The sequence below is a fragment of the Aegilops tauschii genome, chromosome 5, assembly GCF_002575655.3.
Source record: "Aegilops tauschii subsp. strangulata cultivar AL8/78 chromosome 5, Aet v6.0, whole genome shotgun sequence".
NCBI classification, from domain to species: domain Eukaryota; kingdom Viridiplantae; phylum Streptophyta; class Magnoliopsida; order Poales; family Poaceae; genus Aegilops; species Aegilops tauschii.
Genome location: NC_053039.3, coordinates 345,977,578 through 345,995,551, shown reverse-complemented (window position 1 = coordinate 345,995,551; position 17,974 = coordinate 345,977,578). Strand labels below are relative to the sequence as shown.

General features: G+C 42.9%; 1 protein-coding gene across 1 annotated transcript; it reads right to left on the bottom strand.

The window, feature by feature from the left end:
• Positions 1-563: 563 nt before the first annotated feature.
• Positions 564-8,177, bottom strand: LOC109751397 (protein FAR1-RELATED SEQUENCE 5-like). Its single transcript, XM_020310289.1, has 6 exons — positions 8,118-8,177; positions 3,295-3,417; positions 3,153-3,218; positions 2,972-3,064; positions 1,041-2,889; positions 564-619 (listed from the first exon to the last, which is right to left on the bottom strand). The coding sequence occupies exons 1-6, from the start codon at positions 8,175-8,177 to the stop codon at positions 564-566; spliced, it is 2,247 nt and encodes a 748-aa protein (XP_020165878.1).
• Positions 8,178-17,974: the final 9,797 nt, after the last annotated feature.

Below are 17,974 nucleotides of genomic sequence, written 5' to 3'. Positions count from 1 at the left end.
TGTTCAGCGCGAGATGGCAAACGTGGGCTGCGTCATCTGGCCAGCCGGCCCGCGCCGCGCGTCGCTCCAGGGTTGGCCTGTGCCGCCCCCGAGGTTGATTCCCCCCGTCAGCCTGCGTGCGCCCCTCTGTGCCCGAGGGCGGCGTCTGCCTCGGGATCGCCATCTGCGGCGGCACCAGAATCGTCCTCGTACGTAGCGCCCCTTTGCGCCCGCTGGCGCCACTCGCGGCTCAGCGGCTGTTAACGTTTTTATTTTAAATTAAAGCAACCGGCGGCTGTACAACGCCTCCGATCGCCCAACATGCATGTTTTATATACAAAATCATATATTTCTATGAAAATAATGTATACATCATATATCGTATTAAAAACAATGCCTATAGCGTCAAGAAATATATATTATAATGTAAAATGTGTGTGTCGCATATCATATTAAGAACAACGAGTATAGTGCCAACAAATATGACATAAATAAACACCTATTACAAGTCTCCCTGGTCGATGTACTGAAACAAATATATAAGTACTATTCTTTAATACAACCAAATAAATCGTCAACTCTATTCAGAAGTTGTTCTTCTTATTCAAACAGTCCTTGCTATGATCATCATGCCATGTTCCTGCATAGAAAGATCATAATGTACGTCAAAATTTTGTAAAGAATAAACTAAACAAGAAAAAAAAACGTTAATAAAAAGGTGTGCACATACTTAGGATTCTGAGGACAATTGTTTTTTAAATGACCTTTTATTCTGCATAAACCCTTACTACGGCCTTTGTTATTCTGCCCTTTCGGTGCTCCCTTCGTATTGATTTTCTCTGGATCACCAACAAAAACATGATCTTGATCCGGCACAAAAGCATCGTCATGTGCAACCGTATGCCGTCTCACATAATCTTCCTCCTCAACGTCCTTGTTTGCTATCACATCCTCTAGAGCAGCCTTCAGTTTATCAAATAGGAATGGTCTATGACATGCCGCATGATTTGCTTCCGCAGACAAAATAGTCAACTCACTGTACTTAGTTCTCTCCTCAGTACCTGCCCATCCCCATGCGAAGAGATCGCTAGTGCGTTTCACGGGCAGTCCACCTCTAGCATTCTTAGTGAATCTTCGCAGCACTAAGCACTTAGGTAAGTCCTTCACGTTCAACCTGGCTAAAACATAAAGAACATGCTTGCATGGAAGACCTTTACGTTTCATACTATCACAACTGCACTTCACTGTTTCTTCTGAATTAGTAGGTGTATAGTCCACTTTGAATCTCAGTTGCCTGTTATTTTTCCATGCCACTACGAATCTTCTACTGACGGCTCCACTGAGTATATCTATGATCTCAAGATCCGCTGCCTTCTTCATTTCTTTCTGCAAGAGGTAAAAGTTCACCGCAGTGAAGTCACGGGCAGCGGCTTTTTCAATGCATTTGAACTCGTCGAGTACTGGTACAGGGAGTGTCTGTGTGGACATGCAGTCGTCGTGTGACTCGTTCTCACGGAGCCGAACAATGCAGTTCTCATAATGCACAACCATATCAACAATTGTCATGCCAGAGTCAAGATGCATATGAAGGCAAGAGTTCAGACTCTCGCTCCTCTGGTTACTCTGCATACCAAGGAAGAACCCACCGGTGAGATATGACGCAGCCCAAAGCCTTTTCTTCCTGTACATCCTACTCAACCATGTTTCAGTTTTCTCCGACTCCCATTTAGCTCTAAAAGCTGCCCATCTCACCTCAAACTCATCATGTGTAGTAGCATAGTAAATAAGAGACCTGAACTCCTTAAGGGACTTGTGGTGGAGGTGTTTCTGCATGTTTTTCTTTATATGCCACGAACGAAGTCGATGCCACACGTCAGTAAGGACCTTCCTGATGGCCCTTATCATGGCTGCGTCTCCGTCTGTAATTACAGACCTCGACTTCTTCTGACAATGAGCTCTCAAAAAGGTCTGCAACACCCAAACATATGTATCCTCCGTCTCACCTGACACAACAGCACAACCGAACACAGTGGTGCAACGATGATTGTTTAGACCAACAAAAGGTATGAATGGCATTCCGTACCTATTCATCTTGTAAGTGCTGTCGAAGATGATTACATCACCAAAGTCAAGGTAATCCCGACGTGACTGAGAATCACACCAGAACATGTTCTTCAGCTTGCCTTCTGCGTCAACAGTGTGCTCAAAGAAAAAGTCTGGATCCCTTGCCTTTCTCGTCATCATGATACCAATCGCAGTGTCCGCATCACCCTTTGCTAGCAACTTCATTTTCTCCCTATAACACATGTTATAAAGCTTCCTCCTCCCGAAACCAGCCCGTGCATATGGTCCATACCTACTAACGAAGTTGTCATAAATCCAATGTTTTTTGAGCCCAGCACCTGTCATTGCTAAGATCTCGAGCTTCTGGTATTCCTTTATCTGATTATGAGATCGAAGATATATAACTTCATCCGGTCTAGCAAGAGTGTGACTATGATCGTCGCTGAAACTGCTGACATACCAAATGGAGCGCTCTCTGTCAAGCTTCACAGTTATATGGGCCTCGCAATAGCACCGAGTCTCCGCTCTCAGCCTGCGCTTCTTCCCTTCCATGGTACAAAACTTGGCCTGTCGTTTCCCAGCCCTTGAACACAGAAACCTCCTCAAGCGCCTACGTGCGTCGATACCCTTTGCATATTTCAAGTTGTCCTTCCTAATGCTGAAGCCACACTTTTTCGCATAATCGTTATAGAAATCATATGCCTCCTCGTCTGTCCTGAACGTCGTGGACATCACCGTCCAATGCCTGTCAAGTGATTCTTGCTGGTATTCATCGTACCCAGTGTCAAAATTGCACTCATCACCATCGGCATCATCATCGTTTTCGCACGCGCCACCAACCTCTCCCTGGAAAAAAATACAAACAACGTTATATGTCAGTAACTAGTTGTATAAGGAATATCATATGTATTCACTTTCCACTACTTACTTTGCTTGAGCTGTCATTATAAGATGCATCGATATCGTTTTCGTCATTGGCATCATCGAAAAAATTCCACTCATAATACCCTTCCACTTCCATCTGCGCAAATTGTAAATATGATATGTAAGATTTGATGCATTTTTCATGTCACTTTAAAATAACCTACAATACATAAATCTAAACCTACATGGCTTCCGCTTTCAGCATATGAATCATCTACATACATATCCTCATTGTCATCATCCCCTCCTATCTGTGCAAAGTCAAACATGTTATTGTCATCGCGGATGCTTGTATTTAACATGGTTGACAACATGCAGACCACTTACATTGCCACTGTAAGACTCATCTAAACTCATATAATTTTCGCCGCCATGTTCGTCTTCATCCAATGACAATGAACCGTCCTCGCTACCGCCATCATCACCGTCATATCCTATTTCAGCCTCAATCTATACACATTCATATATAATCAAAGATCCATTCAAACATCACGTAACATCTTCGCAATTAAAATCCGTTTTTAAATCACTATGCCAACGCCTCGCGTACCTCGTTGCCTTCGTTAGACATGAGAATAGTGTTGGGATTCGCCGGAGACTTGACGGCGAACAGCTACAAGCTGACGGCGGCGGAGGCGTCTGCCCGACCGAGGCGGTTGTCGGCGTCTAGTCACACACAACGCGAGGGCGAACAGCACGCCGAGCTGACGACGGGCGGTTGTCGGCGGCCGGTAGCGCACAACACGTAGGTTTTTTTTTTCCGGCGGCCAGGTACTGCCGGAGATGGCGGCGGCGGCGCCTGAGGCGACGTGAAGATAGGGTTCGTCCGATCGTTTTTTTATAAATCACTCGGGCGTACGCAGCGGGGCGGGCGTACACCGGGCGTGGGCGCGGATGGGCGGGCGTACGTGACAGCGCCGTACGGCGACGCGGGCGCGCGTACGGCGGGCGGGTATTTTAATACGGCGTGTGAAATGACCGCCCTACCCTTTATACGTTTTTTTGTGGTGGTGGGGGGGGGGGGGGGGGGGGGGGGGGTTGTGTGTGTGTGTGTTTACCGAAGTCCACCTCGAGATTTATTAATTGGGCATCGTTCAAATTACAGAACCGCATGCATGTAATTTTACAAATGTTAGACCAAAGGCAGAGACCCAAGCTTTATTAGAAAGCTAAGATGAAGGAGTTGCAGACTTGTATAGTAGGACCATGTTTTACTTAAAGAGTATTTTGCATGATCTCTTATCCTTTGTTTTCTAAGGTTGCATGGTCTCTTATCCTTTTGCCCACTCTCATATATACTAATACTGCTTTCATGGGCTTTGCGCGGGCCCTCTGTGTTAACAAAACCAACTTCCATGAGAGAAAAGAACGACCGTATCTGTTATCAGTTTCCGTAGTGCTGTATGAATAATATCCAGTAGTTTTCTTAATGAGTGAATAATATCTGGGTAGGTTTCTTAATGTTTTCAGGCTTTCTTCTGCTGTTGGAGATAACACTGCACCGTAGATGCAGTGCGCCAGTGTCTAACAGAATCACATATTCAATTAGGGACGTCTTTTTTTTTTTTGAGGAAAGGGAAGCCTTATTTTGGAAGCATGTTTTCTGCCAATCATCTGGTAAAGCCACTATTTTCAGCATAAGGATGTTAAGCAAAGGATCGCTCGTACGCTCGACAGTCTATTAAACCAGTCTCCGATAACAGCACAGTTTTTTTTTTGAGCGAAACACCTGAGCCTATTTATTCATCAAATGGAAAGTTTTACATAGCCTGGGGGCTCCAAAAGCCAAACATGACGGCCTGGCGCAAGATGTAAAGAGTTCTTAGCAATGTTATGAGCATCAACATTGTCTTCTCTCCTCTCAAATTCAAACTTAAAATCGTATTCGAGAAAAAAAAACTTAAAATCTCCTAGTTCAGCACTCAAACTCGTAACCTCCTTAATGATCATGGAATTCCCGCCTCTGCTCCCTTTCTCCATAGTACGTACAACATCCACGCAATCTGATGCCACATCTGCACGCTGGACATTAATATCCCACGCTAAGAACAATGCCTCCCTACAAGATATAGCTTCTGACGTGATGGGTCTATCACACCATTGATCACCTGGACTGAAACACCCAAAAAGACTCCACCTTCGGTTCTTAATATCGCTGCTGCAGCACACCTGTTATTCTGAAACGAAATTGCACCATGAACATTTGCTTTGGCTGCTCCCTCAGTTGGTGAAATCCACCTCGACGGCATCACAGGATGACCAACTCAAGCAGCTCGCGGACACTCCATGTCCCCCATCTCCCTTAGGAATTTTTCAATAAACTTGGCAGTAGTAAACGGACACAGTTCTTTATTAGAGAGGCTTAGTTTTTTTTAGAAACACCTATAACTTTATTCATACTCATAGAGGCATTGTTCTTAACGTTTTTTACCAGATGGGCCGAGCTTGGGCTTGAAAAGTAGGCCCGATGGTAGGGCCTGGGAGGGCCTGGGCCTCAGTTTTCTGCCGTGGGCTTTTTCAGGCCCGGCCCAAGCCCGGCCCGGCCCATGGCCAGATATAGGCACGTCCAACTTTTGATGCTGCTCTTTGAAGAAAACTGTTCATTTGTCTGGAATTCCCTTTTTGCCGTATTATGCGGCAAACTGCCAGCTCTTCGCACATGGCAAGCGCTTGAGCGAACCGGGAAGGGTCGGCCCATCTGAATAGGTAGAACATAATTGGTTTGATGCCAACAATTGGCATTGTCAATATTTGGCAAGCCAACATTTGGCAAAATCAAAATTTGCCAAATGTTGGCAACTTTTTGTGAGGTTGAGAAGAAAAGTTGGTAGCCAACCAATCACTAGCCAACATTTGGCATTTGCCAAATATTGGCATGCCAACTTTTGGCATCAAACCAATCATGCTCATAGTGTGCATGTAAAGAATACACTACAGTAGGTTCCTGAGCGGTTTTTTCTGTCTCTTTTTTTACTTCTGTTTTTCTTTACTGATTTTGTTTGTTTATCTTTAATTTTTCATTTACTGGTTTATTTTCTAATTTTAGTTTTTTCTCAAAAAACTCCCATTTAAAATGATAAAATACTATTCAAACTTTTAAAATAATATTCGTTTTTCATTTTTTATATATTTTTTAAAATGTCTGTGTTTCCTCATGTTCTCCGGAAAGAAAACAAATGTTCCAATTTCCAAATATTTTTCACATATTCAAAATTCTTTGTGAACTTTACAAAATGTTTTATTTCCAAAATCTCTTCACAAATTTTAAAAATATTCTTGTTTCCAGAAGTTGTTCGTACTTTAAAAAAATATCCCTGTTTTTCAAATATATTCATAAATTTGGAAACATATCCGTGTTTCCGTTTTCAAAAAAATATCAAATAATTTAAAGTCTATCATTTAAAAAATGAGTTTCCAAGTAATATTATCATTTGAAAAATACTTAAAAATATTTTATATATTTTTAAATCCGTGTTTTGAAAAATGTAAATTTAAAAAAAATCATTTTTCCAAAAAATCAAAAAAATAAAGAAATGTTCGCATTTAAATAAATTTTCTCTTTTTAATAATTTTTTGCATGTACATAATTTTTTTTCAAATTTTGGAAAGTGTGTTCATGTTTCCTAGAATGTTCCCATTTTCAAAAGTTATTTGACCAGGAAAACACGTGCTACAATGTTTTTGGTTTGAAAAAATGTTTCGGTTCACTATAGTGCTTCAAAATCACACTATAGTCATCCGAAGGAAAAAAGTTATCCAACACCGATGAATTAATGGTCGTCCCAATTCGCTCATGCCTGTGCAAACTGGGCCATTTTGACGCCAGGAGCGTCATATAGGGGCTTCCTGTTTTTCCATTGATTCGTTTGTTGATGCAGTTAATTGTCGGGTGTTGTTTGTTTAATGTAAGGACATCTCCAACGCAGGAGCACTTAAGTTCCTAGACACGAGCGCATGCAGAAGCATCTGATCGCTAACTACAATATTTTGTGCAGGTTTGTTAAACATCTGGCTCTTCATGATGCATCGATGCTAGGAAAAGAAATAGGAATCACTCGAAAACTACCAAAACAACTGGGATTTAGGGGTTGTTTGCTTCGCTTCCACAAAACCATCTTGAGTCAGACACGAATCTCAGGCGTTCGATTTTGGAGGCCTGAGGTTGAGATCTGCAACTGACTGAGGAGCTGCCTGATAGGCCTCCATCCAAACAACCCCTTAATCCCTAACACACATGCCTAATCGCCTGCATTGTATTGCCCTAAGCAGAGATAAACTTTTCCCCTTCTCCGGCCTTAGTTTGGGCAGGCGTGGGCCTTGCATGTGCGCACGAAAGAAGCGGCAACCTCGTGCACGACAGCGGGCAAGTTTGGATCATGGCTTGACCGGTTAAGTTAATTTTAATGATACGACGCCCCTTGGAAGGAGGACCTTGATGACGATGAAGTCTTTTGAATGTGCATGTATGGTCAAGGCAAGAAATCAATCAATCGGCTTGTATGTTTGTGAGTTATCTTTGCAACTACGTGTGCGGTGCTCAGGAAGAATCAATCTGACGTTCTAAGGGCATCTCTAGCAGATCCCTCAAAACCAGTTAAAGAAATAAAATTTTGTTTTGAGTAGTTTTTTTGCGGGGTGTTTTGAGTAGTTAAATAAAAACTAGACCTAACCGATTTGTCATCTGGTTTAACTTCTCAAAAAGTTTACTCCTCGCGTTGGCCGTTGCTTATATTTACTTGGCCATAGCTCAATCTTAGGATTCATTTTGCCCTTCCCCTTTGTGCCGCCCCTCTCGCTCGCTTGCACTGCATCGATGCTGGTGTTGCCTGAATCCATCCGCAACCCCCACTACCACTCCTGCCCGCATCGTAGCCACCCCGCACCCCCACGGGCACTACCAATCGACTAGTGCCGCCCCTGATTGCCCCAAAATGGTGGAATCAAGCCATCGTAGGCCGATGCCGCCGATTTGAAGCGCGGATCCGCCTCGAGGTGCGCAGCCGACTCGAGCATGCAACAGAGTACCCCTCCAGATCCTTCACCGACGTGCCTCTGCCTCCTTCGTCGAAGAGGAGGTACCATGGCGTGCGCCAGCGACCGTGGGAACGAGGGTTTCGGAAATAAAGAACCAGCACACCGGCCACTAGTACCGTATTGGCTCCTTCGATGGACTTGGCGGAGAGGGCCTGCGACTTGAAGGCGATGGGCATCTACGACAGCTGGGTGGAGATCAACTTCCCACTCGACAGCCACGAGGTCCCGGAGTTTGTTGTCATCGACCATTAAGTGGTCACTCGCCAGAAGGTGCGAGAGAACTAGGAGGCCTTCGACCGGCTCGACGAGCCACGTGCCAATGAGGAGTACATTGCCAAGATCCGTGAGAATAATCTGGAGCTCGTCGCCGAGGAGAGCCGACGGCTCGAGCCATACAAGAAGAGGCTACCGACGAGACCGGACCATCGGTGGGGTGGTCATTGACCTTTGATCCAGCGACTCCGGGTCTGGGTTCGACGAGGACGACATGAATGGGATGAGTGTCGGTGTCAAAACCGGCAGATCTCGGGTAGGTGGTCCCAAGCTGTGCGTCTTAGGATCGATGGTAACATGAAACGGGATTTTACCCAACTTCGGGCTCTCTTGAAGAGATAATACCCTACATGCTGCTTGATTGACTTTAATGAGTATAGGGGTTACAAGAGTTGATCTACCTCGAGATCATATGTTGTGGTCTAAACCCTAGAGGTATGATGAATAATGTCATGATGATCTAGCATGTCCCTATCGACTAGTCCGGCCTCGGCTTATATAATGTACCAGAGGCCTAGGATAACAAGAGTCCTAGTCGAATACGCCGGTGGAGAGGAGTCCTTGTCTTGATCGCCAAGTCTTGTGGAATCTTCCTCATGTATACTTCGGCTGTCCGAACTGGCCCATGAGTAAACGGCCATGGGGGTCCTCGGCCCAATCCAACTGATCGGGAGACGATGTGGTGAGTAGCCCCTAGTCCAGGACACCGTCAATGAGCTTGGGGACGAGAAGGATTAGTCCTTTTAGTTTTTATTTCCTTAAAAAATCGAGTAGTTTATGCAATGTAGTTTAAATTTCGTGTTACACTACGACAAATTGCCTTTGTTGGGATCCCCATTGTAGGAGTTTGCAGTATGCAACAAGTTTTTTTCCTCAGTGAGAAACCAAGATATCAATCCCGGGAGTTACCGTTATCATGCGACAATTGAATGCTCTCTAACACAAATAAAACTTCACTTGTGTCCCCAACAGTTCTAACAAATGTGCCAACCTTGCTAGTCTTACTAATTACACTAAGCAATAAAAAGGCAATGTGTGATGGATATTTATGGAATGACACAAAATTGAAAACAATACTGTTGGGAAACGTAGCATGCAATTTCAAAAAAAATCCTACGCTCACGCAAGATCTATCTAGGAGATGCATATCAACGAGAGGGGGAGAGTGTGTCCATGTACCCTCGTAGACCGAAAGTGGAAGAGTTTGTTAACGTGGTTGATGTAGTCGAACTTCTTCTCGTTCCGACCGATCAAGCACCGAACGTACGGCACCTCCGAGTTCTATACACGTTCAGCTCGATGACGTCCCTCGAACTCTTGATCCAGCAAAGTGTCGAAGGAGAGTTCCGTTAGCACAACAGCGTGGTGATGGTGATGGTGAAGTAATCCACGCAGGGCTTCGCCTAAGCACTACATGAATATGACCGGATGCATAAACTGTGGAGGGGGGCACCGCACACGGCCAACAATTGTTGGTGTGTGTTCTAGGCGCCCCTCCCCATGTATATATAGGCGGGAGAGGGAGAGGAGCAGCCTTGGGGCGCCCCAAGTAGGAGGAATCCTACTTGGGGGCCTCCTCAAATTCGGCCTCCTCTTTCCTTATCTCCGGAGGGGGGAAGGAAAGAGAGGAGACGGGAAAGGAAGGGGGAATCCTATTCCCTCTATTTCCTTTCCTCCTCCCCTTTTCCTTTCTCCACTTAGATCGGCCCATATAGGGGCACACCAGCCCACAAGGGGCTGGTCTGTCCCACCCTTGGCCCAATAAGGCCCATATCTTTGCCCGGGGGGGGGGGGGTGCCCGGAACCCCTTCCGGTGACCCGATACGTACCCGGTACCCCCGGAACACTTCCGGTGTCCGAATACTATCGTCCTATATATGAATCTTTACCCCTCGACCATTTCGAGACTCCTCGTCATGTCCGTGATCTCATCCGGGACTCCGAACAACATTCGGTCACCAAATCACATAACTCATATAATACAAAATCATCATCGAACGTTAAGCGTGCGGACCCTATGGGTTCGAGCACTATGTAGACATGACCGAGACACCTCTCCGGCCAATAACCAACAGCGGAACCTGGATGCTCATATTGGTTCCCACATATTCTATGAAGATCTTTATCGATCGTACCGTAATGACAAGACACGTTATTCCCTTTGTCATCGATATGTTACTTGCCGGAGATTCGATCGCGGGTATCTTCATACCTAGTTCAATCTCGTTACCGGCAAGTATCTTTACTCGTTCCGTAATGCATCATCCCGCAACTAACTCATTAATCACATTGCTTGCAAGGCTTATTATGATGTGCATTACCGAGAGGGCCCAGAGATACCTCTCCGATACTCGGAGTGACAAATCCTAATCTCGATCTATGCCAACCCAACAAACACCTTCGGAGATACCTATAGAGCATCTTTATAATCACCCAGTTACGTTGTGACATTTGATAACACACAAGGCATTCCTCTGGTATCCGGGAGTTGCATAATCTCATAGTCAAAGGAATATGTATATGACATGAAGAAAGCTATAGCAATAAAACTGAACGATCATTATGCTAAGCTAACGGATGGGTCTTGTTCATCACATCATTCTCCTAATGATGTGATCCCGTTCATCAAATGACAACACATGTTTATGGTTAGGAAACTTAACCATCTTTGATTAACGAGCTAGTCTAGTAGAGGCTTACTAGGGACATGGTGTTTTGTCTATGTATCCACACATGTATGAAGTTTCCGGTTAATACAATTCTAGCATGAATAATAAATATTTATCATGATATAAGGAAATATAAAATAACAACCTTATTATTGCCTCTAGGGCGTATTTCCTTCAGTCTTCCACTTGCACTAGAGTCAATAATCTAGATCACATCGCCATGTGATTTAACACCAATAGTTCACATCACCATGTGATTAAAACCCATAGTTCGCATCGCCATGTGACCAAACCCAAAGGGTTTACTAGAGTCAGTAATCTAGTTCACATCGCCATGTGATTAACAACCAAAGAGTACTAAGGTGTGATCATGTTTTGCTTGTGAGAGAGGTTTAGTCAACGGGTCTGCCACATTCAGATCTGTGTGTCTTTTGCAAATTTCTATGCCTACAATGCTCTGTATGGAGCTACTCTAGCTAATTGCTCCCACTTTCAATAGGTATCCAGATTGAGACTCGGATTCATCTGGATCAGTGTCAAAGCTTGCATCGAGTAACCCTTTACGACGAACTCTTTGTCACTTGCATAACTGAGAAACATTTCCTTAGTACTCTTTAGGTACATAAGGATAATTTTGACCGTTGTCCAGCGATCTACTCCTGGATCACTATTGTATCCCCTTGCCAAACTCATGTCAAGGTACACAATAGGTCTGGTATACAACATGGCATACTTTATAGAACCTATGGCTGAGGCAGAGGGAATGACTTTCATTCTCTTTATATCTTCTGTCGTGGTCGGGTTTTGGGTCTTACTCAACTTTATACCTTGCAATACAGGCAAGAACTCCTTCTTTGACTGTTCCATTTTGAACTACTTCAAAATCTTGTCGAGGTATGTACTCATTGAAAAATCTTATTAAGCGTCTTGATCTATCTCTATAGATCTTGATGCCCAATATGTAAGCAGCTTCACTGAGGTCTTTCTTTGAAAAACTCCTTTCAAACACTCCTTTATGCTTTCAAGAAAATTCTACATCATTTCCGATCAACAATATGTCATTCACATATACTTATCAGAAAGGCTCTAGTGCTCCCACTCACTTTCTTGTAAATACAGGCTTCACTGCAAGTCTGTATAAAACTATATGCTTTGATCAACTCATCAAAGCGTATATTCCAACTCCGAGATGCTTGCACCAGTCCATAGATGGATCGCTGGAGCATGCACACTTTGTTAGCACCTTTAGGATCGACAAAACCTTCTGGTTGCATCATATACAACTCTTCTTTAATAAATCCATTAAGGAATGCAGTTTTGACATCCATTTGCCAGATTTCATAAAATGCGGCAATTGGAAACATGATTCGGACAGACTTAAGCATCGATACGAGTGAGAAAATCTCATTGTAGTCAACACCTTGAACTTGTCGAAAAACCTTTTTGCGACAATTCGAGCTTTGTAGATAGTAACACTACCATCAGCGTCCGTCTTCCTCTTGAAATTCCATTTATTCTCAATGGCTTGCCGATCATCGGGCAAGTCAACCAAAGTCCATACTTTGTTCTCATACATGGATCCTATCTCAGATTTCATGGCCTCAAGCCATTTTGCGGAATCTGGGCTCATCATCGCTTCCTCATAGTTCGTAGGTTCGTCATGGTCTAGTAACATGACTTCCAGAACAGGATTACTGTACCACTCTGGTGCGGAACATGCTCTGGTTGACCTATGAGGTTCGGTAGTAACATGATCCGAAGTTTCATGATTATTACCATTAGCTTCCTCACTAGTTGGTGCAGGCATCACGGGAAACAGTTTTCTGTGATGAGCTACTTTCCAATTCGAGAGAAGGTACAATTACCTCATCAAGTTCTACTTTCCTCCCACTCACTTCTTTCGAGAGAAACTACTTCTCTAGAAAGGATCCATTCTTAGCAACGATGATCCTGCCTTCGGATCTGTGATAGAAGGTGTACCCAACAGTTTCTTTTGGGTATCCTAGGAAGACACACTTCTCCGATTTGGGTTTGAGCTTATCAGGCGGAAGCCTTTTCACATAAGCATCGCAACCCCAAACTTTAAGAAACGTCAGCTTAGGTTTCTTGCCAAACCACAGTACATAAGGTGTCGTCTCAACGGATTTAGTTGGTGCCCTATTTAACGTGAATGTAGCTGTCTCTAATGTATAACCCCAAAACGATAGCGGTAAATCGGTAAGAGACATCATAGATCGCACCATATCTAATAAAGTGCGGTTACGATGTTCGGACACACCATTATGCTGTGGTGTTCCAGGTGGCGTGAGTTCTGAAACTATTCCACATTGTTTTAAATGAAGGCCAAACTCGTAACTCAAATATTCGCCTCCGCGATCAGATCGTAGAAACTTTATTTTCTTGTTACGATGATTCTCCACTTCACTCTAAAATTCTTTGAACTTTTCAAATGTTTCAGACTTGTGTTTCATTAAGTAGATATACCCATATCTGCTCAAATCATCTGTGAAGGTTAGAAAACAACGATACCCGCTGCGAGCCTCAAGACTCATCGGACCACATACATCTGTATGTATTATTTCCAATAAGTCAGTGGTGTGCTCCATTGTTCCAGAGAACAGAGTCTTAGTCATCTTGCCCATGAGGCATGGTTCGCAAGCATCAAATGATTCATAATCAAGTGATTCCAAAAATCCATCTACATGGAGTTTCTTCATGCGCTTTACACCAATATGACCTAAACGGCAGTGGCACAAATATGTTGCACTATCATTATCAACTTTCCATCTTTTGGAATCAATATTATCAATAATGGTATCACTACGATCGAGATTCAATAAACCATTTACATTGGGTGTATGACCATAGAAGGTTTTATTCATGTAAATAGAACAACAATTATTCTGTGACTTAAATGAATAACCATATTGCAATAAACATGATTCAATCATATTCATGCTCAACGCAAACACCAAATAACATTTATTTAGGCTCAACACTAATACCGAAGGTAGAGGGACTGTGTGATGGCGATCTTATCAACCTTGGAATCACTTCCAACACACATGGTCACTTCGCCCTTAACTAGTCTCTGTTCATTTTGTAACTCATGTTTCGAGTTACTAATCTTAGCAACTGAACTAGTATCAAATACCCAGGGGCTACTACGAACATTAGTAAGGTACACAATATCTATATATCAAATATACCTTTGTTCACTCTGCCATCCTTCTTATCCGCCAAGTTTTTGGGGCAGTTCCGCTTCCAGTGACCATTTCCTTTGCAGTAGAAACACTCAGTTTCAGGTTTGGGTCTAGCTTTGGGCTTCTTCACGGGAGTGGCAACTTGCTTGCCATTCTTCTTGAAGTTCCCTTTCTTTCCCTTGCCCTTTTTCTTGAAACTAGTGGTCTTGTTAACCATCTACACTTGATGCTATTTCTTGATTTCTACCTTCGCCGATTTCAGCTTCGCGAAGAGCTTGGGAATCATTTTCATTATCCCTTGCCTATTATAGTTCATCACGAAGTTCTAGTAACTTGGTGATCGTGACTAGAGAATTCTGTCCGAGACAAGTAGACCGACTCCTGCCTGCATCTACTACTATTACTCCACACATCGACCGCTATCCAGCATGCATCTAGAGTATTAAGTTCATAAGAACAGAGTAACGCTTTAAGTAAGATGACATGATGTAGAGGGATAAACTCATGCAATATGATATAAGCCCCATCTTATTATCCTCGATGGCAACAATACAATACGTGCCTTGCTGGCCCTACTGTCACTGGGAAAGGACACCGCAAAATTGAACCCAAAGCTAAGCACTTCTCCCATTGCAAGAAAGATCAATCTAGTAGGCCAAACCAAACTGATAATTCGAAGAGACTTGCAAATATAACCAATCATACATAAAAGAATTCAGAGAAGATTCAAATATTGTTCATAGATAAACTTGATCATAAACCCACAATTCATCGGTCTCAACAAACACACCGCAAAAGAAGATTACATCGAATAGATCTCCACAAGAGAGGGGGAGAACATTGTATTGAGATCCAAAAAGAGAGAAGAAGCCATCTAGCTAATAACTATGGACCCGAAGGTCTGAGGTAAACTACTCACACATCATCGGAGAGGCCATGCTGTTGATGTAGAAGCCCTCCGTGATCGATGCCCCCTCCGACGGAGCTCCGGAAAAGGCCCCAAAATGGGATCTCACGGGTACAGAAGGTTGCGGCGGTGGAATTAGGTTTTTGGCTCCGTATCTAGTAGTTTGGGGGTACGTAGGTATATATAGGAGGAAGAAGTACGTCGGTGGAGCAACGTGGGGCCCACGAGGGTGGAGGGCGCGCCCTGGGGGGTAGGCGCGCCCCCTACCTCGTGCCTTCCTGGTTGATGTCTTGATGTAGGGTCCAAGTCCTCTGGATCACGTTCGTTCCGAAAATCACGTTCCCGAAGGTTTCATTCCGTTTGGACTCCGTTTGATATTCTTTTTCTGCGAAACTCTGAAATAGGCAAAAAACAGCAATTCTGGGCTGGGCCTCCGGTTAATAGGTTAGTCCCAAAAATAATATAAAAGTGTATAATAAAGCCCAATAATGTCCAAAACATAATATAATATAGCATGGAACAATCAAAAATTATAGATACGTTGGAGACGTATCAAGCATCCCCAATCTTAATTCCTGCTCGTCCTCGAGTAGGTAAATGATAAAAACAGAATTTTTGATGTGGAATGCTACTTAGCATAATTTCAATGTAATTCTTCTTAATTGTGGTATGAATATTCAGATTTAAAAGATTCAAGATAATAGTTCAATATTGACATAAAAATAATAATACTTCAAGCATACTAACTAAGCAATTATGTCCTCTCAAAATAACATGGCCAAAGAAAGTTCATCCCTACAAAATCATATAGTTTAGTCATGCTCCATTTTCATCACACAGGAATGCTCTCATCATGCACAACCCCGATGACAAGCCAAGCAATTGTTTCATACTTTAGTAATCTCAAACTTTTTCAACTTTCTCGCAATACATGAGCGTGAGCCATGGATATAGCACTATGGGTGGAATAGAATATAATGATGGAGGTTATGTGGAGAAGACAAAAAGGAGAAAGTCTCACATTAACGCGGCTAATCAATGAGCTATGGAGATGCCCATTGATTGATGTTAATGCAAGGAGTAGGGATTGCCATGCAACGGATGCACTAGAGCTATAAATGTATGAAAGCTCAACAAAAAGAAACTAAGTGGGTGTGCATCCAACTTGCTTGCTCACGAAGACCTAGGGCATTTGAGGATGCCCATTGTTGGAATATACAAGCCAAGTTCTATAATGAAAAATTCCCACTAGCATATGAAAGTGACAAAACAAGAGACTCTCTATCATGAAGATCATGGTGCTACTTTGAAGCACAAGTGTGGTAAAAGGATAGTAACATTGTCCCTTCTCTCTTTTTCTCTCATTTTTTGGGCCTTCTTCTTTTTTTATGGCCTTTCTCTTTTTTTATTTAGTCCGGAGTCTCATCCCGACTTGTGGGGGAATCATAGTCTCCATCATCCTTTCCTCACTTGGGACAATGTTCTAAAAAATGATGATCATCACACTTCTATTTATTTACAACTCAATGATTACAACTGGATACTAGAACAAAGTATGACTCTATATGAATGCCTCCGGCGGTGTACCGGGATATGCAATGAATCAAGAGTGACATGTATGAAAGAATTATGAATGGTGGCTTTGCCACAAATATGATGTCAACTACATGATCATGCAAAGCAATATGACAATGATGAACGTGTCATGATAAACGGAACGGTGGAAAGTTGCATGGCAATATATCTCAGAATGGCTATGGAAATGCCATAATAGGTAGGTATGGTGGCTGTTTTGAGGAGGATATAAGGAGGTTTATGTGTGAAAGAGCGTATCATATCACGGGGTTTGGATGCACCAGCGAAGTTTGCACCAACTCTCAATGTGATAAAGGGCAATGCACGGTACCGAAGAGGCTAGCAATGATGGAAAGGTAAGAGTGCGTATAATCCATGGACTCAACATTAGTCATAAAGAACTCACATACTTATTGCAAAAATCTACAAGTCATAAAAAACCAAGCACTGCGCGCATGCTCCTAGGGAGATAGATTGGTAGGAAAAGACCATCGCTCGTCCCCGACCGCCACTCATAAGGAGGACAATCAAAGAACACCTTATGTTTCAAATTTGTTACATAACGTTTACCATACGTGCATGCTACGGGACTTGCAAACTTCAACACAAGTATTTCTCAAATTCACAACTACTCAACTAGCACAACTTTAATATCACTACCTCCATATCTCAAAACAATCATCAAGCATGAAACTTCTCTTAGTATTCAACACACTCATAAGAAAAAAAATTACTAGTCTTGCATACCTAACATATTAGGATCAATTCACCAATTTAAGCAAATTACCATGCTGTTTAAGACTCTCAAAATAATATAAGTGAAGCATGAGAGAATAATAGTTTCTATAAAACAAAACCACCGCCGTGCTCTAAAAGATATAAGTGAAGTACTAGAGCAAAAACTATATAGCTCAAAAGATATAAGTGAAGCATATAGAGTATTCTAATAAATTCCGAATCATGTATGTCTCTCATCAAAAGGTGTGTACAGCAAAGATGAATTTGGTAAACTAAAAAGCAAAGACTCAAATCATACAAGACGCTCCAAGCAAAACACATATCATGTGGTGAATAAAAATATAGCTCCAAGTAAGTTACCGATGGAAGTAGACAAAAGAGGGGATGCCTTCCGGGGCATCCCCAAGCTTTGGCTTTTAGGTGTCCTTAGATTATCTTGGGGTGCCATGGGAATCCCCAAGCTTAGGCTCTTGCCACTCCTTGTTCCATAATCCATCAAATCTTTTACCCAAAACTTGAAAACTTCACAACACAAAACTTAACAGAAAATCTCGTGAGCTCCGTTAGCGAAAGAAAACAAAACACCACTTCAAGGTACTGTAATGAAC

Excerpts from the sequence above, each read along its gene's own strand:
- LOC109751397 (XM_020310289.1), bottom strand. The coding sequence starts at position 8,177 with ATGCCCATCGCCTTCAAGTCGCAGGCCCTCTCCGCCAAGTCCATCGAA. Across the intron at positions 3,065-3,152 it reads ATGCTGAAAGCGGAAGCCAT|ATGGAAGTGGAAGGGTATTA; the intron begins GTAGGTTTAGAT and ends CAATTTGCGCAG. Across the intron at positions 2,890-2,971 it reads ATAATGACAGCTCAAGCAAA|GGAGAGGTTGGTGGCGCGTG; the intron begins GTAAGTAGTGGA and ends ATTTTTTTCCAG.